At 38.8% G+C, this 23,736-nt stretch overlaps 2 protein-coding genes across 8 annotated transcripts in view; one reads left to right on the forward strand and one right to left on the reverse strand.

Annotated features, from left to right (window-relative positions):
* The window catches only part of GRIP2 (glutamate receptor interacting protein 2), a 154,504-nt gene extending 150,665 nt beyond the window's left edge, over nt 1–3,839 (forward strand). For both annotated transcript variants that reach the window (XM_063291661.1, XM_063291662.1), the window contains exon 24: nt 1,547–3,839. In XM_063291661.1, coding sequence (XP_063147731.1) covers nt 1,547–1,744 — 198 coding nt within the window. In that variant the 3' untranslated portion in view covers nt 1,745–3,839. The remainder of the gene's footprint in view (nt 1–1,546) is intronic.
* A 2,616-nt stretch (nt 3,840–6,455) lies between these two features.
* The window catches only part of SLC6A6 (solute carrier family 6 member 6), a 60,350-nt gene continuing 43,069 nt past the window's right edge, over nt 6,456–23,736 (reverse strand). For all 6 annotated transcript variants that reach the window (XM_063291666.1, XM_063291665.1, XM_063291663.1 and 3 more), the window contains 6 exons: nt 22,793–22,905; nt 18,373–18,510; nt 17,235–17,337; nt 15,425–15,525; nt 14,426–14,596; nt 6,456–12,237 (listed from right to left, as the gene is read on the reverse strand). In XM_063291666.1, coding sequence (XP_063147736.1) covers nt 12,097–12,237; nt 14,426–14,596; nt 15,425–15,525; nt 17,235–17,337; nt 18,373–18,510; nt 22,793–22,905 — 767 coding nt within the window. In that variant the 3' untranslated portion in view covers nt 6,456–12,096. The remainder of the gene's footprint in view (nt 12,238–14,425; nt 14,597–15,424; nt 15,526–17,234; nt 17,338–18,372; nt 18,511–22,792; nt 22,906–23,736) is intronic.

A 23,736-nucleotide genomic window follows, 5' to 3' on the forward strand; every position in this document is an offset into this window, starting at 1 on the left:
TTTTAAATTGGAAAGTATATCCATCTTTGAGGGACGTGGTGGCGCTGCGGGTTAAACCGCTGAGCTGCTGAGCTTGCCAACCGGAAGGTCAGCGGTTCGAATCCACGAGACGGGGTGAGCTCCCGTTGCTAGTCCCAGCTCTTGCCAACCTAGCAGTTCGAAAACATGCAAATGTGAGTAGATTAATAGGTACCGCTTTGGCGGGCAGGTAACGGCGTTCTATTTAGTCATGCCGGCCACATGACCACGGAAGTGTCTACGGACAAACGCCGGCTCTTCGGCTTTGAAACGGAGATGAGCACCGCCCCCTAGAGTCGGACACGACTGGACTTAATGTCAGGGGAAACCTAATATCCATCAACAGCTTGTTTCCCGTGGAAACCTGTTCATTATGAAACATTTATTAAGAAACAAAAAATGCCATTATTTCCCTTTCAGAAATCTAACAGACAGGGAAAACCCATTCCATTAGATGCATTTTGCCCTCTTATCTGTCCATCCTTATACCCACAGGTTTTCTGCTGTTGCCCCTGAATCTGTGCCCATGCTTCTTGCTGAAGACAGTCTGGTTTTCAGTCTCCCAAGACCTATTTTCTCCCAATACCCTTTTCTCTCTCTCTTTTAATGCTTTACAACCAGACACAGAAGTCAAAATAGAGCATAAGAAAGCTTCCAGGAATCACTCTAAGGGCAGAATTGCCTGGGAGACCACAACCCATGGGCCCCCTGTTGTCCTCAGGGCACCTGTAGACTGGGGACAAAATTTCAGGCCTGCTCTTGAAATTCACTTTTAGAGGAAATTTAGAGGGAGATTTTAGAACCCCTCCCTCCGAATTCAACACCAACCTGAATGTTTGACGACACTCATTGCAGTGATGTCATGACATAACTGGCCACAGCCCTGAAAGGCCTCAATTGCCCCCTCAAGAAAATAATGCCACCCTAGTTTTTACTGAAGGGTGGTAGCTGTCTGGGATGATGGGCCAGAGGATCTTCCCCAACCCCACTTAGATGTTCCAAAGAGTGCAGAAGTGTTAACACTACTACTGGTCATGCATATAGCTTGTGTCAGAATTGCTCTTTGTTTTGCCTGTCAGAGAGAAAGTAAAAGGGGGGAGGGAAGCTCTCAAAGGGAAAAGGCCTCAAAATATTCAACTTTTAAATGGTCCCCATCTCTCTTGGGTTATAAAAATGTACAGGTAAACTTTTCATAGCTGGAAAGCTAATACGGCCAATATATTTTGGGAGCGTGGCTGTTGATAAGGGACATGGTAGAATTCACTTTTGGTTCTGAAACTGTTGTCTGGAGGATAAGTGGCCTGCAAAAATACAACGCTTCACATCCCTGTGCAGAAATACATGTTTTCCTTCAGTTTTGAATGACAGCAGAGCATGATTTGGCTTGGGCTGGGTAGTTTGTGTGGCAGGCCTCCTTTGCAGCACACAAGGTTGTTCTGAAAAGAAGCAGTTGCCTAGTTTTACCCCCACCTCCCCACATCTTCTTTCTTTTTCCCTTTATCTCACCATGGATCTTCCATTCTTTTAGGTGAATTGCATCCGTACAAGGGACTTTGATTGCTCCCTGGCTGTTCCTCTGATATCTGAGGCTGGAAATAAACTGGACCTTGTAATCAGTCGAAATCCCCTGGCTTTCATTGCCAACACTTGTCTACAGGAGCCAAGAAGTTTTCCAAACCAGCAGTCGGTTGGAGGGGAGGTGAAGACAAGCGCACAGACACTCTGAAGAATGGGTGGGTTCGGTGTCAGCTGTTCTCAAAGTTCTGTGGGGGCAAAGGAATTAATGAGTGTATGTTGTGTGTTGCGTGAGGGTTTTTGTTTTGGTTGTTTTCATTTTTCTTTTGCACTTGTATTTATGCTTAATCTGTGTAATGTCAGTTGCTGTGAATAAATGTTTCCTCTCCCCCAACCAGTCACATTTTGAAGCCAACGCAACTTGGCTTTGAAGGATCAAGCTGAGATGGATTAAACTAGTAAGGGATGGAGTTGGCTGCTGACAGCAACACCCAGAATAATTCACCTACAGGAGAACATCCTTACTCATGATATGAGTGTCTCCAATGCATGGGATGATAGGGCACCAACTTCTCTTCCCCAGTCTTGAAGGACTTGGATACATGGTGCTGTTTTAGTTTGCTTTGTTTAATCATGTAAAGTTAATCTTAAAATGGATCCCCTCATTTTTTGTGAAACACCCCTACAACATCCCTTGAGCCGTTTCTCCCATTCCCCTGCACACTTTCACAGATCACTGTGTCACACGTCCCTTTGAAACTAAAAGCACGTTTTACTTTTGGGTTTAATTTAAAAGGCAACAAGTTGATCACAGAAGATGAAGCTCTGACAAATACCTTCCCCTTAATGTCTGAGGCATTTATTCTTTGGGAGGTAGCAGAAATACTTTTTAACTTCAAAATACTGTCTAGCTTAGTTTCTTACTAAGTTTCTTACTCTCCATCCACTCTACCATTTCTTGAAAGCACTTATTGTAGAGTGTTACATGGAGAAGATGAAGCTCTGGGACTGCCCTTTTCTTTGTGGGCACACACACAGCACCAAAATTGTTCCTTGATGCCCTCCCTGTATATGCTTGTGAGTAGGCAGCTGAACACAGATCACTTGCATCAAACTCTTGTCTCACCCTTAAAGTTCTGTGTGGTGGTGGTGGTGGTGGGAGGAACCTTTGTTACTCTATAGCATGAGACACTGTCTCTAGATTGGTATCGTACCTCCAAGTACATCCTCTGTGGGTTGCTTCAGTGCAAGTCAAAATGTGTATGTTTGTTTAATCCCATGATAATGTTTGACACCTTGTTGTAATCTACCAGTAGCAGCAGCCCTGTATTTTTCAATAATTACCATTTTTCCTATGACTTGTGAGCATGATGCCTTTGTGAACCAGGACCCTGCATCAGCTTCCCGAGTCAAATCCTATTGTTGTGCTGTCGGGTGTGATATTCACATTCTTTCAATTATCTGCCTACAGTTAACAGTCGCAAAAGAGGCCATGATTTCTTCATTTCAAAGGGGGAAAATGCCAGGATTTGTGGTCTCTCCCTGGTTAGTCCAGTTGCCTATGCTGGTGGGTTCTGGACAGCACTTTATTGTGACTATTTAAATTGACCCTTTCTTGGGAACTTAGTCCTTGAATGGGAAAACTGGCTCCTCTCTTCCTTTCTAATGGCTTTAATTTTGTTGTGTTATTTTCTACTGTTTTGATCCATATTGAGACACCATGTTTTGGTCAAGACTGGAAACACCCGTTAGATGAGTGCTGATCCAAGACACATTTCTGGTCTGAACCCAGTCCAAGCTGTGAGCATATATATCTGTTTTGCTATTTCACAGCACTGCTATTTCAGTGACTTTCTTAAGGTGTGCATGAGTCTCTCATCAGGCTGTCTCTAGTTGTAGCCATTCTCTCTTCTCAAAGTATGCAATATTCCATACCATTGCTGCCATAACCTAGATAATGTGCCATAAAAAAAACAAAAAAGTATTGATGGATGTGTGGAAAATGGGGGTTTTATATGCAATATTCTCATAATTGGCAGAAGCTCCATGTGGCTTCAATTAGGTTTTTAATGAAGACTTTTAATAAGGCTTTAAAAATGGTCCTTGTATCCCTTCCTATGCATTTTGAATGATATAAAAATGAAATGCATTAAATGTGTATTTTTATCCATATATTAAGAGTGTATTCCTGTAAAGTATTTTTATATGCTAATTTTCTTATGTATCTATGAAAGCACAATATTCAAAGAATATTTTAGTCCTGTTTTGGACCTATTTGTAAATCTATGTATTTAAATGGTATTGCAATTCCTTAGATTTTTTTTAAAATTAAATAAAAGTAAATTGCAAAATTTCAGCTTGCTAATGGTGCTCATTCTTACTTTGCTATGACTCTACATTTACATTTTTTTAAGTTAAAATGATTATATATCTGTAGGGTTTACCTCTGTTTCCACAAAGGTATTTTGCTGGCTGAGGCCAAAATGCTCTCTCGATGCCAATTAATTGCACATGGCTCTAGCTTTATGATCACCCTGACAGCCAAAGGATTTCTAATATAAGCAAAGGAAACAAAGAAATGAACAAAATTGATTCAACTGGAAAACCTAGTTTTTGGCATGTTTACTTGGGAATACATCTTGACTTACTGATAGGACTTTACTCCAAGGAACTGTTTTTAAGATAGCAGCATTAGACATGTTACTAAATTCTGCTATTGGAGTTCCAGAATTGTTTAATTCATATTTGGACTATGCTGCTTGTGCCCAACTTGCTAATGGTGCTCATTCTTACTTTGCTATGACTCTACATTTACAAATAGCTACACAGATGTGTCCATTAAGTCACCAGGAGTCTATGTTACTGTTGTATTAATTTTACTGTAACTGTGAGGCTGAAAACAGATACCTGTACATTGAATCCTTATTCCCAGTTAATGTTCAAAAAAGATTACCGCTTCTAACGTGTAGTCCTTTGTCTATGATCATTGAGTCTTTTTTTAGGCAGGAATTATTTAGAGGTCTGGCCCTTGGGTAGCTATCAGGTGCTATCTATTAAGGCAGAGCCGGGCTGTCTTGAAGAATTATACAAGGAAATTACCCTTCTCTAGTAGTACCATGGCCTCCCTCCTCTTGGGGGAATTCACATCCATATGGAAGGGATCCTAGCTGATCTAGCTACTATGGTTTTTCAGTTCACAATTTGATCTCCTTTGGCCCAGGAAAACCTGATTAGATTTGAAACATTCAACAGGATTTGTTCAAAACCCTTACTTGGTAACCACTGGTCTGTTTGGGAGACTGTTCTCATGCAAAATACTAGCCAACATCCTTTGTCCATCTTGAAGGAGAACCCTTACCTGATACAGTATTTTGCCTCCCTTATAAAAATTTCAAAATGTTCCAATCTAAGAACGACCCTGCCCATGTCCTCTTGAGGAAATTGAAAGAGTCTCACGTGTCTTCTTGCAATGCCCTTTTTTATAACACATAGCAGAGTGAATTAATAATTTCTCTTTTGAATCACAAGACGTGAAAGATCAGATGAGAACACTTCCTTTGCTCAATGTCAAAGCCATTCATTTTCAGGAGTGCTGGCAAGGGGTAGTTCATTTGGAGAAAATAGCTGTTTATTTACTTATCTGCTGTGCTATATCCTGCTGTAATCATGAATTGGTGGGGTACATCCCAAAATGAATTAGTTTAATACATAAAATACCGAATAAAAATCAAATTATATCAACAACTAATGTAACATCAGGCTATAGCTTGGGTTAAAAAAAATTGAAATTATAGTTGATTATGAGTTTCTCCTTTCTTCAATGTTAGGCAAGAGAACAAAGACTTCATTCCCAGCCTGCCTGTGTTAGGGAGAGGACTGCCATATAATCAGCATATAAAAATACTGGTACAGATCTGCGATCTAAGATGGGGATGACTTAGTCAGGTTTTGTCAACTCTTGTACAAATAAATTGATATAAAAATTAAAATGGAACAGTGCCAACCTGCATTTGACTCAATCCAACAGGCTAAGGTCTGGAAGAAATACACTGCTACATCCATTGGTTGGTTATTCCTGCTCATCATGAAACTCCATGAAAAAAAAACTATGCAAATTTGCTGTGATGGCATAGATAATCTTTCACTATAACTCATCTCCTTAAAGAGGCGAAGCAAGGCTTCATAAATTGCCTTTTGTTCTTCCCACTTTCTTTTTGAAGATCTCATTATCCCTATCCACTTTTCCTTGGTCTTCCCTTTTTTGTTTTATGTTTACTCTTCCTTCTTACATTTGTTTGGCAAGTCAGTCATCATTCAGTGATCAGGATACTTCTTTTAAACTGATCATTCACATTTGTACTCAATCTGGATCCATTCATTCTCAACCCATTTTCACTGCATTCAACTTGTAGGCTTCTCCAGACATCTCCAACTCTCAATTCCATATAACAAAATAGGTAGGAACACAACCTTATATATAGCCATTTCCTTCCCTTCAATATTATCTTAAAAATTCTCCATCTTTTCCCCCATATTTATACCAAGGCACCCAAATTTATCTAGAGTACTAGGGACCCAAGCTATTGATGCCTGGTTGGCTTCTGTAAAGTCAAATGGGCCCTTGATCTGATCAGAATTGAGCGTATGTTTTTGTCCTGAATATACCTGTTTCGGGAAAAAAAGTGTTGAATTCTAGTAACAATGTTAGGAATATGGTATTACAAATAGTGTAACAAACCCTAAATAATAAACTGGGTGAATGAATCTTACAGATCACAATTCAATAAATTAGGGATGATGCAGACAAGTAGTTCTTATGTTAATGGTACTCAACAGAACAGCATTCAAGTTTCATATAAGTATGTAAATGAAAATCTATTTGAAGACTTTTGGGGGGGGGACCACAAGAAAGATTTGTTCACTTTATACATGAAAGTTTTTTATTGTTTATTTGCAATGATTACAAACTCATCTTAAAAAAGCAAAATGACTTTAAAATATTGATATCCATTTCGTTTATCTAAAAAGCAAAACAGGTAAAACTGCAAAATACAAACATTTACTGTGTACGTATAACAAACACACACACACACACCCTAATTTTCAGGGCTGAAGTACAAGCCAAATTCTTACTCCTATACAAATATTCCTTTCTGGAACAATAAGGATGACAAACAGTTTTAAAATGTCTTTTTAAAAAATTATTCTAAAAATTATTTTTAAAAGGAGGATAATCTAGTGTCCTCTTAATCCACACTCATTAGTCAGTAGTCACAAGTGTGGATTTACAGAATTAAAAATGCACACCAACATTTTCAGTAGAAATAGAGATGCCTGCCTTATTTTATAACCATAAAACCCCTGGGTGGCATTCCTTTCATAATTTCAACAGCACAAATACAGCAATAATGACACAACCATGTTCTATTACAACAGTGAATTTATCAGCATACTGCGCTGGCAGGTTGAGGATGGGTGGGGAGAGACATCAGTGAACAATCTCGAGCTGCCATTGAGTTCCTCACAAGCCAACCCCCTCCGTTCCTAGAACACATCACAGCCACGCGACACCAGCGTCCGCAGTGCCTTCCTGTTGCTGAGCATTAGTGAGTCATTTGGGGGCTTGTTAGGCCTCTTACTTCTCCCGAGAGAGCTTGTTAACTGTGCAGTCTGGTTCTCCAAAGAACGGGATCTTCAGAAAGCCAGCTATCTTAGCCCACTTGGCTTCTGAAATGACCAGGACTTGGCAAACGTAGCTGAGCTAGACAACTCCTGTAGGTACTGAGCCCAGCTGCAAACTGCAAGGTAGGGGCTCTAGCCCTAAGCGAAGTCACCAGAAGGGAAGTTCCACTGAAAACGGCATGGCTTATTTGCAAGTACATGTTTAGAATGAGCCGGCCTATCTCTGGAGCAAGTATTCTCTTTGGCCAAACCTGCACAGTGTGTTTTGAAATCTGCAAATGTCAACATCTATGTTCTTAGATAATGTATTATTTTTCTTTTGCCACATTTTATTCTAGAAAAATACTGATTCTCCTCCAAAGATTTGGATCCAATTGTGTGAAGCTAAGTTTCTGATCTAGTTTTACAGATAGAAATGTATGTCTCAGCAGAACATGAGATTCATAAAGTGCATGGCCTTATTTTATTTCCTGAAAAGAGCACACATATTGCATTTTTCTTTTCCACCTCTCCTTCTATAGCAGAATCAAAGTAGTGTAGCTTAAATGAACTGCAGATTATGCCAAGTGGTTAGCATTAGGAGTGCAATTCTCCTTTTTAGCAGACCACTATCGGCCTGCAAAAGCCTTTGTCAATATTCCCTAATGCTACACACAAGACTTTGAATTCTATTGCTAGGCAGAGTTAGGAAAGTAGACTGGTGATTCAACTAGATATTTGGTCAAATGTGTTGAATGAGCTGGAGTGTTCCTGGGTTTCAACAGGTTTGTTTTCAGCAAGGCAAAGTACTTCAGCTTAGGATACATAAAAAACTTTAAAAAGTGAGTTTCAATTTTGGATTAATCGCTATTAACATTCAATAAAAAAATTGTGCCTCTGGAGGATATGATTGTCTTTCAGTATGACAATCAGTTTTGGTTTATATTTGGCCTTTAATCTGTAGCAATCATGCACTTAAAGAGTTTAAAGAGTAGCTGTATTAACTAAAAAAATTTGGTCTCAGGCCCTCAACTACAGCAAGCTATGACAACTGTTTGTTATCTATTTATTAAGCCAGCCCACTTCAAATGACTCTGGGGAGCTGACTTGTCAAATAGGTCATAAATTCCAAAATGTTTCTAGCTTCTTCAAACTGTTTCCTTTTACAACACTGGTATTTACATGTGGCCTCAGAAGCAGGTTTCACTTATTGTCCTCTCTTCCACTTATTTACTTCCATGTAAATATGGAAGACTGCACGGTGCATACAAAAGCAAAAAATAAAGCATTCCAGCATTGTAGGTTTCCTTCTATTAGAACCCATCTGTCCTCCAGTTCCTCTTCTTCCCATCATCTCTGTTCTTGCTTCTATGGCCATTCAACTGTTACAGATCAAATAATTTATTTCAACTAGGTTTTCAGCTGGATTGATGGCCCAGTAAGTTCAGTTTCATTATAATCAAGTACAATGTCTAAAGACAATACACTGTGAAATGTGAATGACTGTACTAATACCCTCCATTAGTACTATAGTTACTTATTAAATTGTTGACAACTTGGAAGATTGGACTAAGAGGAGGACACATTTCCAGACATCTAAAGATCCTGCCTTGGTTGGAAACAAGCCTGAAATGGCTGGTTGCAAACACAGGTATGTCCAACTGTTTTGACTAGACATTGGCAAATGCCCATTTACTGCTGTCATAACCTATTTTACTTCACTCACATCCAAAGCAGTTGAGAAAACATGCCACACTTCCATGACAACAAATTGTTACACTCTAATGTTCTTCCCAGCCCCCCCCCCCATTTTTGGAAATGCAATTATTTCTTTGAATAAACATTTAAACTATCCCCATCCCCCATATCCAAACCAGTTCACCAACAAGTTAGTCACAATACTGAATATTAACTTCTTCATTACAAAGGATGGATAAAATAGGCCACACAATTCTACAAAGGAAATTAGAAAAAAAAAGTCTTTTTGCAGTCATAAATAAGTAGAAAATACAAACAGTAATTTTCCCCTGCCCCACACTTTCCCATCCATTGGCCTCATTTGGCAGAATCTATTCTTAACATTCAGATTTAACACATTCTATTATTCACAAGTTTTGCTATATGAAAATATGCTCCTTGAAAGAAAAACCAAAGGGTGAAGGACTGAATCTTGTGTTGCAACTTGATTAATTGGTTTTTTCCTTGTAAGAGACCTTCGTGACTTCAGGTCATGACTAGAAAACCTCTTTACTTTAGCATGGAAGCAACTGGTTCTAATTGCACAGCTTAACCTCAAAATAGGTTGGGTACTATTCTTCGTTAGCTGGAACTCTAAAGGTATAGGACTGATTCTCTGGTTTGTTCCTGAAATACATCCTCTCATACTATGCGCTTAAGAGTATTCCCCTGGTTGATATCTCTGCTTTTGGTTCCGTGGCTGTTCTTGAAACTATTCCTGTAGCAAAATATTGTACTACCTTTCATGTAAAATGCACCAGGGAAGTCAAGTGAATTAACTGTTAAGACTTGCCTTCATCCTAATTTCTCACTGCCTTCAACAATACCAACAACTTGTGCTTCATTTAGTTAAGCTGCAGTCCGATCTGGAATGCAATGGAGTTTGGGATGCCAATGCCTCCATCTTTGGCTTTGCAGGATTAGAAAACAAAGCCAAACAGCAGCTTTCTCTTGGCTTCCTTGCTTCTTTTGTAACTAACCTTTTTACTGGCCATTATTCAGTACAGTAGGAAGGTGAACATTTCCAAAGGATTTGTATTCTGGAAGTGTTTCCTTTAGAGCTCTCGGTAACAGGAAAGCAAAAGCGTTTAGATCGTGGCCACCTGCATATACTGAAAGCTCTGTTCCCTCACATAAAATAAATCACAGACTCCATCCACAAACAAATATTAGCTAAACAAGACACTTGAAATAACTGTTTTGGTCCTTTATTTAATTAAAGTTCTTTTTGTTAATATAAAAACTAAGATAGCAAGCATGTGCATAACCGATATGTGGTGGCCATGGAGAGCATAAGACACAAACTGTTTCTCAATTTCTTTCTTTTCTTAAAGCATATAGGAATGTTTTCAAATACTGGTTAAGTTCCAGTTTCAGCTACAGTATCTGTCACTGACAGACAAAGTTATCAAAAATTACAAACAAAAGGTTTTTTGCTATTACTGGCTCACAATCCTGCCCGAGTTGTGTTTAGTGCCAATACTAAGCTAAAAGGGGACACCCATCCCCAAGGTCAATGCCCGTACGGAAAAGGCTTGAGCCTCTAGTCAATGCCAGTTGAAGATAACAAGAGCTTTGCAGAATTTGAGGTGAGGTTTCCAGAAGCAAACGCTTATTCTAGAGAAAGTGGGGAACTTGGCTTACCAATAAAACTCCTGTTGAGTGTTTTATGCCTCATCCAGTCTAAAACAGATTTATAGTTTACATCATTTCCTTGTGTTTCTTCATGTCAATGTGATACAAATGATGACATCTTAAGCCTGTGAATATCAGTCTACATACTTTTTCTCAACTGTACTCCTTCTGTGCTTTCTTGTTGCAGTAGCTTCATCAATAGTGATTCTAGTGGCCATTTTCTGCATCTGCACTCAGCGATATGCAACTTAGCTGACTGGTATGATACACGCCCAACACTCCTTTTTTTGCTCTGATAACGATAAAGTTTGGCAAATTTGTGACATTAAATATGGTTTGCAGCATCCTTATAAATGTAGCATTTATGGGTTTTCTGAAACCAGCCTAATGTTCTAAGAAAATTCAAGTCAAAACAGCTTATTTCTCAGGTGCAGCCTATAAAAGGCCATTTTTTATATTCTTCAGTTACTTGACCACACTGCCAAGTTACACTCCTGTTTTGAGGTAATGGGTGACAGATTCAGGCTTACTAGCATTTCACATCAACTATAAATGATGTAAATGATGATTTAGGTGATCTCTCTAAATCTATGTGAAACTCAATCGTACTCCAATCTGAATCTAAGTCCGCAGAGAAACTCTCCTTGTTATTGAATGTAGAATCAACTCCTCCTGTGATGGAAGGAGTTGTCTCCTCTGCCCCCAAAAGGAATTATTGGTTGAAATGCCTCGCCAGGAAAAATGAGTCTGCCACCTTCTTAGAGCCTGTTCACAAGCTGCTCAGATTGTTCCCCTGGTTCCAATCCCCAGCTTATATTGCAGCTTTTCCAATTATACACATAAATATATTCCCACATGGCTCACAGCAAGCACAAAAACATGTATCCTTTCTTTAATTCTTCCTGCTTCAACCAGAGGAAGATAGTGCCACACCTTTAAAAACCACTTGCTAAAAAGTCAGAGCTTTGGGTTAAAAAAAAAATCCAAAATGAAATTTGCTATATAGAGGGGTTATTTTTCTCTACCCTGTTCCCAACCACATCAACACCCAGAGAAATCTGAAACTTGTACATGTGCACATACGTATGTGTGTGTATCAGCACAAGCCTACATATGTTTACTCAGAAGTAAGTCCCATTGTGTTCCTTGAGGCATATTTGCAAGACCGTGTGCATAGGATTGCAGCCTGGCTATATTGTTGGCAAGAAAATCAACTCAAAAGTGGTAAAGTAGCATTATGAATAGAAGTTAGTAGATATGCTGTGTGGAAAACAGAAAGTAAATTCCTGCAGTGTGCCTAATTTGATATGAAAGCTCTGCCTCTAAATAGAGCAGGAGAGGCATCTGCTGTGATTTACTTTACAAAATATTAAAAAATAAAAACCAAACACACAAAAAATTACTTTCTCTGTGAGAAATAAAAATAAACCCTAGTGCAAATATAAAGCTCTGTAAACCTGGTCCTATGAAAGATTCTATGGTTAGTAAACGGCAGTTTTAAAGCAGGTGTCCTCCTCTCATAGAGAGAGCTCACATCGTTGTCTCCACGATGACATGAGTCGGCTTGATCAGTTCTCCGTTGGCCAGGCCAGGAGGGCAGAATGTGGCAGCAATCTCTGTTTCTTTGTCCCACCGCGTGATCTCACGAGGAGCAGCCATTGCCTTCACCCTCTAGGGAGAAAAGCATTCATGGAAATGAGTCTCCCAGACAAATTCATGGGAGCTAAGGCTATACTAAATATTCGGGTTGTGACCTATTTTGGATTCAATAGGGAAGAGGCACTTAGGAATATACAGTAGAGAAGTTTGAACATGGTAGGTTCTGGCTGTTGCTTTCCTCAGCATCACACAGCCACAAAAAAGACATCTGCTTTAGTAAGCTGCACATGGAGGCTGCACTGCAAAGCACCTCTTCCAAGCTGAATTAAGCATTACACGTATTACTAAACATGATAGCTGTTTGCCAGGGAATAGAATAAGGGAGATTCTTGTCTTTGTAAGCCAAGAAGAACCATTTCAGTTTGATTAAAATAACAATTTTCAAATTGTTCTCTTTGTGAATTTCCTGTTGTTATCTGATTGTCCATTAGGGGAAACAGAGTAAGAGGTTGGGCAAGCCATCAGTGTGGCCCATCAGAACTTTCCTTAGTTTGTAATCACACACTTCAAATACCAGAAAGATTCTGATTCACATACTTAGTTAAGCCAAGGTGTGATCATTATCAAACAATGTATTTATGGATGGTCCGACAACCAACTGGACATGGTTTGATCCCAAAAGCCACTGTCCACAACATACCATTATTGGTCTGGGATCAGAAAGCTGATCTTATTGCTGGGAAAGTATATAGTTTGTAAAAGAAGGGGAGACAAAGTAGAGAAAGTAATGCAAGGAAGGAGGTTAAATTTCCACTAGATGGCTCCCCAATTCAGCATTATGGCTAATGAAGTTAGCTCCTTCCACAATGTGCATGATACTGATGAGACATTCAACTTTTATGCAGTGCGCATGAGGGACAGAGAAGACCACATGTGCTACATGAGGACATCACAGGGCTTCCTGATCCTGGAAATGCTTTTGAAATCTATTACCAAAATGCATGCTAACTTTTCTGTGACTCCATGGTAATAGTTAGGCTATGAGATTGGCCAGTTCAGTCTAGTGGAAAAGGTGCTGGGCTAGAAACAGGAGGCTGTGAATTCTAGTCCTGCCTTAGGCATGAAAGCCGATTGGGTGACCTTGGGCCAGTCACTCCCTCAGCCCAACTCACCTCACAGGGTGGTTGTTGTGGGGAAAATAGGAGGAGGAAGGAGTATTCGGTATGTTCACCACCTTGAGATATTTATAAAAATAATAAAGGCAGGATAAAAATAAAATAAATAAACAAATGAGTAGCTTCTATATAAGAGAGCCAGCTTGATGTAGTGGCTAAAGGCACTAACTAGAAACTGGGAGTTCACAAGTTCTAGTCTAGCCCTAGGCGTGAAGCCAGCTGGGTGACTTTGGGCCAGTCCCCCTCTCTCAGCCAAGGGCAAACCACTTCTGAAAAAAGTGTTGCCAAGAAAACTGAACTATGACTTGTTCAGGAAGCTGAAAGGAGACAAGACTGACTTGAAGGCACAAAAAGTAAATAAAAGAATCGCTTCTATATAGCTGTATATTCTATGTATTTTCTTTACATGTTAATGTTATGATACTAACTACTTGAGTATGTTTTTGTAATGTTCTTTATATCAGGAAAATATCTTACGATATAGTGCGGAAGGCAGGCAAAGTGCACTGATTAGTGGATGAGGATCGACTTCTAGATCATGGTCCTGCCTTGGGGCGACTTGCTATGGTATGCTAACATCCAAAGATAGGTTTTCAAAAAGTAATAGACATTTCCCCACTGTAGGATTTGGGACAAAGATGCTCCTAGGGCTGAACATGCTGAAAGCCCCTGATTTAGGAAAATAACCTGGGACAGACAGTTTAGAATTCTAGTGATACAATTTGTTCATTTAGTGTCATACCAATGTTTAAACTCCCCTGACTATATTCCATTTTCCAACTATCCAGCTGCTGAATTTGCATCAGCAATCTTTTCTAGTATGTATGATCCAGAACAGATGTTTTAAAATGGCACTGAACCTAGTTCGGTTCAATAGAGGAACAGACTAAACACGTATCTAAACAGTGCCTATGCAATAGTCTAATCTACTGAAATGAATGACTGAGAACATCTGTGCAGCTACAGGAACTGCATGTGTGCCCTGGATGAACTGCTGTGTTAAGGGATCAGGAAGACAACTGCAAAGAAAATCATCTGTTTGGATGCTTAATAGTTCCGATGGTTCATAGTTGTTTTGGATTTACCTCAAGGAGGGAGCCATCTGACTGCACGATACGGATAACTGTAACCAGTGGGATGCAGATCATAGATGAAAGAGCAAGCACCCAGCCCAGACCGACTGCCCACTGAGGGTAGATGTAGACCTTGTTGTAGGTCAGGGGGGTATACTTGACCAGAGAAAAGATGAAGCACCCCTGTGTTAGGAAAAAAAAAAGGAAAAGAGAGAGATTCAAGACCCATGGAAATAATTAGGCTGTCTTCAACCAACAGTTGCTGGTGGCCCCTTGCTTTATCTCAGAAGGGAAAGTGGCCCCAAAAAGGGTCTTTCAAGATTTTAATAGACAGACAGGTGACCTGGTGATTCAAACATGGAAAGAATCAGACGTTCTTGATTCCACATAGTCCCCTAGGCATTTTTAGAAAACAAAAATGGTAAGTAGCCACAGTCTAGCGCAGTGTTTCTCAACCTTGGCAGCTTGAAGATGTGTGGCCTTCAACTCCCAGAATTCCCCAGGCTGGCTGGGGAATTCTGGGAGTTGAAGGCCACACATCTTCAAGCTGCCAAGGTTGAGAAACACCACGCTAGTGTTTTGTTTGGAAATGGCCCATCTAGCCAGAAAAAAAGACAAAAATATATTGTGAACTAAGAAACATCAAGAGGGGAGACAGTCTGCCTTACAGTACTTTGTCACTGGCCACCACCACAGAGACAGCCAATTTGTAAATGAAAGAATACCCACACTATCTAGCTACATGCTCTCAACATTCTAAATGTGCCCATTGTCCACCCCAAAATTGCTCCAGATCCTCTAATGCCAAAGGCAACATGTTGGATACGGAAGCAAGTTAGAGGTCAGTAAAAGCCTTGTAATCAATGAAGAGCTTACACATTAAACACACTACACATTAAACACCTATCTATTCAATCTTATTTCTTTTCAGAAAATGCAAGGAGCAAAAAGCTAGCTAAACTTACAAAAATGTTCTAAATCAAGTTTTGGCAAAGACGTTTCAACACTTACCATGCAGAGAATTGGTGTAATTAAAATCCAGCTCCATTTCATCCAAGGACCAGGCCTGTAACCAATCATATCTTCAATGGCATCGTAAAAATTGTCAGCGCCTAGAGTTTCAGCACAGAAGAAGGAAATCGCATTACTCTGCATATACTGCCTATGTGTACTTTAACCTTTCATCTACAGCTATGCTAAATTTTCAAGGAGAAAATGCATTTACTTTATTAGGAGTGTGAAGAGCCCCATGAAAACCAGTGTCTGTCATCATTTTGCTCTGTCTTCTGTGCCTTTATTCTCCTCAGCTTTGGTGTTTCCTTTAACTGGGAAAGGGGTTCATTTACCTCCTTCTGTAGGTGATGCAACTAACCACACATCGTGGAATAAAAGCAATGGCATAATACAGCCAGTGTTTACATGGTGGCATCGCTTAAAGCAACAAAATGGCCTGTACATTCACAAAGCTAGAGGAAGATTTTTTGAGGCACTGTGCTTAGGCAGAAGCCTTTTTGGAATTTGGTACAGAAACATCAAAGTGTTGGAATTATCAGGGATCAACTCAGCATTGTCTCATAAGCATAAGGGGGACACTCTAGCAAATCGCATCTCTATTGTGCTTGTGGGATGTCACATGGGTCACCTGATTTCCATTTCCTCCTTCTTGGGCTTGGGGATTAACAGTATCAATTACCCTTCTGGCAGACATGCAAGTGGGGGGTGTGGGTGGGCTGCAGAATGCAGCCGCTCGCCCTTTCTATTCCACATAGAAAGTGTCTATGAAGAACCAGTGATGATTAAGTGCTTTCTACTATGAATCTACTTGCATCCAGATCTACTGAATAAAAGTAAGCTATCTCTATTTTTCTTCATCTAACTACTGTGTGAAGACTGAATTCATTTTCTGAACGCACTTAAGCTTAATGTGCAAGTTCTCTTTTTTGGTTCACGCTTCTACTCTGCAAGATTGCTGTTAGCTGCTTGGAGTTCTTTTATTAACCTTTAAAAACTCCATCACAGAGAAGATGGAAACATGTTTTCCAGCATGGCTCAGAATGTCCTCTACAACATTCTTGGGAGTTCTGCAGAGGAGGCCCCTTTGGACCATTCACTGCCTTCTTTAGCTTCTTTTATCCTCTGACGATCTTGCTAAAAGCTTTGCTCTTCACTTTTACTTTATGAAGCAGCTTTGAGGTTGAATCAGCATTGAAGCACTTGTTAGATTTGCACAGCCTCAGTGGGAAGTATTTTCTCACAAACATTTTCTGAAACCTGCTGCCCATCCAGATTAGCTCAGTTCCTCTTACAACTACTTACTGTATATGGAGTAGTTCCGTATTTTAAGATTGTCACATAGCTATCACCTCCTGGTAAATCCAACTGACATGTAATTGCTACTTTTGTTATTCTACAGATTTGTTTCCTTCTTTTTACCAAGCAGGTAAAAACAATAGGCAAAAAAAATACTGTGGTCATTGGCCTCTAAGATCTCTCCTTTTATAACTTCAGCAGGTCAAGCAGACTTTTACAGCCTTAAAGTGAAGCACTCTAAGAAAGAAGCAAGTCATGAACTCATTCTCTTGGCGGTCAAGTGAGAATGTTTTCCAAGAAATCTGAAGTGCTTGGCTGAATCCCCACAATGCAGAGAAGTCATGTAATAAATTCCTTCCTTGGCACATACTGTTTTATCTCTCTGTCCTTCCTCTGTCCTCTAATTCTGATCACTCAGCTTATCCCCAGGATCTGTATTATTGCAAGATCCCTGTAGCTTTCACTGCTGCTGTGGGGAAAGGGTCAGATCAGAACTTAACTTCCAACTTACCATAAACCCAGGCTACAGCAATGCATTCAAAGAATGCGACCCACAAAAGGCATACACCACTAGCTGCATAGTAGTCAAAGAGTTGAAACACATACATGCCACCCTGAAAAAGGATAAAAGAATAGAAAAAAAGAACCTTGATTGGTATTAATACACCAACACAAAGACACACACTGTGCAAAACAAAGAGACTTTCACATCTTCAATTAATTCCTCACAAAGTGTCCTCCCAACAAATACAACTGTCAGTCAGCCCTTTGAACATTATAAGTATACACTCATGTATTTCCTAAAACCTGCACTCATTCCTTATTCTATAAGGCATTTTGAAAGAGACAATGACTGAATAAAGTTAAGCCACTTGACTAACACTATTCCAGTACTGCTGCTTAAACTACTGTATGTTGTTTTAGGATGACATTTATAGAAGCATGATGGAAAGAAGGAATTGAGTCTTGAAGACTATTGAGTCTTGAATGAGAATATAATACTTAGGTAAAACTCACCAAGGAGCTACCTAATATATGGGATGATGGATTTCTTTTCCTACAGCATGGTATTTTCTTTCATGCGTGGCATTTTCTAGAATACTCTGTTATTACATTCTGAATATGAGATAGATTGGAATCTGGACATTATTTTCCACATGTTTTATATTTAACTAGCTTCACTTCATGTCCGTCCACAGCACAAAAGAATGTAGCATATTGCATAGTTGAATACAGTCTTGCAGAAATACAATACGTCATAATAGCAGAAGTAATACCATGAAGTTTGAATTGTCATGGGCCTACATTGGCACATGTGCTCAATTTAGAAGACATTAGTACAAAGGGGCTCAAATGCTTTTGCAGAGTAATTCTTTGAAGAATTCTTTCTCTTAGGGCTACCTGTTCATCATCTGGGCAGAAGCTCTCCAGGTTTTCCAGGCAGAATATGTTTTTTACAACACCTGATCATTTAAAATAAAGATGGCAAGGACCATCTCCTGGGACCTTCTCCATCCAAAGCACCTGCTTTACCATTAAACTATGCTGAATTCTTCTTGCACTGTAACTTTCTTGAATAGTTCAATAGTTAAAAAGAAAAAAAAAGAAAAAAGAAAAGCAGTCCTGAGCTACATCAGCCAATTACTTACTTCAGTCACCATAGTTAGTCCCAGAAGATAGCTGAGGAAACATACTACAGCAATGAAGATTTCCCGTCGGTAACCCTTCCTTAGGAAGGATGGGTACAGATCAACTAATGATGTGATCTGTCCTTCAACTTCAACGAACTGTAGAGGAGAATAAAAAATAAGTGGATTAACGCTATGTTAGTTTATTTTTCCGTAAAAATATATCCCTTGTAAAGAGAGTTGGTATTCACCATCGATTTATATAGCACTGTATATGTTTCAATATTTAAGATTGCAGCATACAGCTGATAGTAAGCTCTTAGTAGGTTTATTGATTTTCCCTTCACCTCCCAATTATAAAAATAAGTCAGTCCTAATTGGATGTGAGTTCTTTACTGCATGCATAAAGCTTATGAACAAAAGGAGAAAGAAGATAGTACAGAGGTAATGCTCTTTGTAGTCTCTCCAGAGTAAAACCAAGTAATTCTTGGAAGGAACTTGATCAACTGTTTTCTACATAGTGTCTGCATGAAGGTAAGTTTTCATAGTTTCTCAGCAGAAAAATGTTTCTGCCCTCTCATTTCCTGAATGAGAACAGTCCACAGAGTAGGAGACCTGTGAAAAGCTCCCTTATTTTCATCCAGCCCTTTGAACTGTAGATTCAAGAAAACTAACTTCCATTTTCCATGCTGAAAATGTAATGTGAATCATGGTGAGATATTAAATGAAGGGAAAATTTTAGGAGTAGAAACGCTGCATATGTGCACCCTTTGGAAGTCTAAACACAGTTAAACTTTAAGATAAGATATCCTCTAGTTGTTTCATTCTCCTAATTAACTATAATATTTTAATATTTTAATAAAATAGAACAAACAGCTATTATATATTGATATAAAAACAAAGCAGAATAGGCAATGAAAACAAAACCCATTATTAGAAAAATAAAATATAGTTCTGGGTAGAAGTATGGAATATGAGCGTTCAAAATGTTCATATGATTATCTGTGAATACATATACACACATATACATATGCATGCAAGCATGCACACACACACACATATATTCCCATTAAAAAAAAATCTTTTTTAAAATCTTTAATTTTTTAGTTTTTGCCTTGTTTTGTGGTTCAGTTAAACAAGTAAATTATCTTTATGAACTGGGTAAAATGAACCTTACAGAGATTTGTGTGATTCTTTTTTTAGTAAATGTTTGGTACATATTAGTAATCTAATTATGTTTGAATTACTACAGGAGGCTTTGAAAATTGACCAGAAACCTCAACTCAAAATAAAACAGCAAGATGTCTGAGACTGGGCAATATTGGCATATCATATCACAGCTTTCTAAATTACATTAGTCCCCACCCAATTCTGGGGCAAAATTGAAGTATGTTGTTGTTGATGTCAATTTTAATAGCTGGCATGAGGATGCCGTAATAATACCTGTCTCTCAGCGTAGATTAAAATAATTTTTGGTGCTCAAACTCCCAGGAGGATGATGGGAAAGTATTTTCAGAGGCTTCCTGGCTATGGAATGGCTGCCCACAGCTGGCACCTTCTATAATTTCAGCACAGGTAAATATCCTTCTATTTCCCAGACTTCTTTCCAGCCTGAAATTGGTTTTATATTTTACTGTTTTATATTGCAGTTGGTTGCTTATTATTCATAAGATTATTTTATGTATTTTTATTATTGGGGAAAGCTATTCTCCTTGTACATTTGCTGCAAACATGCTTTAAACAATAATTTTTAAAAATGTAAAAACAGTTGGCACAGAGTAATATAATTTTTGTTGTGTTGATCCACAAGCCAGAAAGTTAGTATTTAATTTCTACCTATTAATTTTTCTTACTAGGACAGTGATGCTTTCTGGCATTATTAAACCATGAATATTCATCACTTGGTAATTACATTAAATGATGAACCATGTGTTAAAAATGCATAATTTTTAACAAGCTACCCCCAGGGGTAAGACAGGCCCCCACTCTCCCGGCCTTTTCGAAGAAAGTAAAAACCTGGTTATGCCACCTGGCCTGGGATGGGAGGGGGGACAGCTACCCATGAGGGTGCCAAGGTTAAGATCTTCCCATCTTGAATTTTATATTTTATATTTTGTACCTGTATTTGTAATTTTATGTATTTATATTGAATTGCCACCATTTTTATTATTTATAAGCCACCCAGAGTCATTGTGCACGAGTTGGGTGGCAGAGAAATCCAATAAATAAATAAATAAATAAATACAACAACAACAACAACAACAACACTTTACAGAGAGGGGTTCAGTATCACACTGAAACCCTTTTTTTCCCCCAAAAAGTCACACAGAGGCAGTTCTAAAATGCTTCTGTGCAGTGGCATCCATGACTTGCATTTTTGCCGATTACTTTATTAAAGTGAACATATTTCCTTAATGTACTTAATTTTATATTTGTTTCTATAATCAGCCAACACTTGGCTTTCTTTGGTTTCTTAATAATCCCTTGGAAGTCTCGGATCTTACATATAGAAGTTCTTGCTTTCTTTTTCTCCTGCCATGTAACTATATCCAGCTTGCTCCTAAACTCCTTAGCATTCCAAAATCCAGCTTGACAGGGCTCCAAAAGCAAACAAAACATTAAGTGCTCTAATTAGCTTTAATTATTTGACATAGTGAGAAATGACTGAACATTACCAGGCAACCTTTAATTTACATAAGTACTTGGTTGCAGAACCACAGCTCTGAGGATGTCTGAACATTCAGTTTGGAAGTGATTAAAAGTCACTCACTGGCCTTCAAAGATTAAGCCCACAAGAGCCATTTAAAACAAATGGAATGCCTTGCCAATTTATGAGATCAAGTAAATAACAACCAGAGGGAAAATTCCTCTAATCTCCACTCATATGAGAGATTTTGAATTCAGTAAAGTTTCTGTCCCAGGCTAGTAGATTAATTCAACATTATAACTATTTTCCCAAATAACAATTAGGAGTTTGTTAGCTTAAAATCTTAAACCATTTCAAAGAAGTTCTCTCTAAAATCCTAGGACAGCTGTGTGACTTCTAATAGTCTAGAGATTATTAACAGATTTCTTTGTGTCACATAAAAAGGCCTTGAGAAGGAAAAAAAAGAAGGTCTCCCTTGCTCAGTCTCCCAGAAAGCAAATTGCTGAGGATAGACAAAAATAACCAGCATATATGGGAACACCGATTCACATAAATCGAGGCCTAGGGGTTTAAATGCCACCAAACTGCATGGCTGTAAGAGGAAACACCAACCTTGGGCCACCTCCATTCATTTTTATTCTGAGTTTTATTCCCATTTTATTTGGATTGATTTTATGTTCTGAGAAGCAAAATACTATAAAGGCAGGAATAGACCACAGAAGTGACAGGAGTATGAGAAATAAACATGTTCCTGACAAATTGATAGATTTGGAGAAGTGGAGGAGGAAATTATGTGTCTATACATTCCAATGTAAGCAGCACTTTTCAGTCTTAATCTACAGAGACTGGACTACTGGTATATTCTAGCATGGGATTGGGTGCGTTTCTTAAAAAATCTTCTTTTATAAATAAATGTGTGTATATATTGCAAAACATACAGTAATAAAAGCTATTTATGTTTTGGAGATGGGATCTCCAGTGTGCATCCAGGTTCCCATGTCCCTGTGAACTCCTCCCTTGGAACCTGTTGGATTTGCTACCTTCTGTGACTTCTTATAATGTTTAGATTCTTTCAATCATATTCATATGAATTAATATGAATAAGTACATAGGAAGGAAGGGAGGGAGGGAGGGAGGGAGGGAGGCGGCATGCTGCAAAATAGCAAACTAAAGTGTCAGCCTCCAGTATCTTTATTTCTATGAATGTTTTGGGACATCATATGGAGAGAAAGCTTTCTTAGAAAATAATATACTATGGGTAGCTCTAAGACTCTGCTTTATTTTGAAGTTGCATCAACTGCCCCAACAAAGGGCAGAAGCAAGCAGAGTTAAGAGGGAGGTAAATAGGGACATGACAGAATGCCTGCTAGAAGTGGAGGGCAGAAACTAGAGATGTTGGTAGGCATATCTATACTAAACCAGAGTTTTGTAACTGGTTCTGTCCCCCCAGGGCGGGTATCTGAACATTAACTGGTCTGCTTTGTGTGCAGGCATTTCGTGTGACTGCCCATAGTCATTTTGTGATCATTCCCCAAAATGCTCAAAATTCCAAATGTGCCTCCCAGTTCAAAAAGTCTGGGGATGCCTGTTATAATATCTATGCTGAAACTCCTTGACAAGAAGCAGTTAAGGAGTAACATTCAGCCACTTTTCTTGATTATTCTTAGTAGGAAGAGAGATAAGCAATTCTTGTTTGCATCAGTGCTCCAATGCACAAAGTGCAATAACAATAATTATATTTATGTAGTTTTTCTATTAAAATCCACAGATACTATATTACTATAACTTACTCACCTGGCTGTCCAGGCCAAGCAACAGAAGCATAACAAAGAAAAGAATAGCCCAAAAAGTTGGCAATGGCATCATGGACACAGCTTTTGGATAAGCAATGAAGGCCAGACCTGGACCTAGAGGAATAGAGAGAGAGAGAAAGGAAGGGGGAAAAGGGAGACAATGTAGTAAGTATTTAACTCATTTTTGAATGAAGACCTCCCCCCTGCTCCTCATTAAGATGCCTGATTCTATTCAGATAAACCCAAACCCAACTGAAGATTCTAGAAAGGAATTCATTCTGATCCTTTATCTGACAACGAGGCATGCATGGGTATAAGAACTTCAATCCAAAAGGTGTATGAAAAACAGCAGAATCCAGCACACTTCATTCAAAAAGAGAGCTTCTGAACTAAATGAGATGTAATTATTGCATGACCAATTCCTATGGTCTTTAAGGAGAAAAAAGCCTGGGCTCTAAATTTTCTCTTGAGTTATTTATGCACAACTTGTTCTTGGACAAGCAAAACCCAAAGAGTAGTTTCTAGGATTTAGGCCAGAGAAGACCAGATCCTGAACAGGTGTAAGACTTCAGAATTCTATCGATATCCCAAAATACTGTGTCTGCATACAGAAGCAAAGGAAATGGTGTAACAGCTTCTATCAGAATACAATAACCCTTGTGTGAATATCCCAGAATAGAATCCATCCTTGGTTACAACTGACTGCTACATGACATTAGTAAGTTCCCTCAATACAGCAATAATAAATCCATTTGCAGATATCTAACATAGTCAGTGAGTATTATTTGCTTAGGATACAAAGCAACAGAAACTATCTGAAAAACTTTCCTTTAAGTAAGATTATCAACAGCAAAGTCAGTAGTAGATTTCCCATTGCCTTCTCTGTGGATTAGCAAATAAAAGCCAAAACCAACCACAATTCTATGATTTATAATAATTATGTGC

The sequence above is a fragment of the Candoia aspera genome, chromosome 2 (genome assembly GCF_035149785.1).
Source record: "Candoia aspera isolate rCanAsp1 chromosome 2, rCanAsp1.hap2, whole genome shotgun sequence".
NCBI classification, from domain to species: Eukaryota; Metazoa; Chordata; class Lepidosauria; order Squamata; family Boidae; genus Candoia; species Candoia aspera.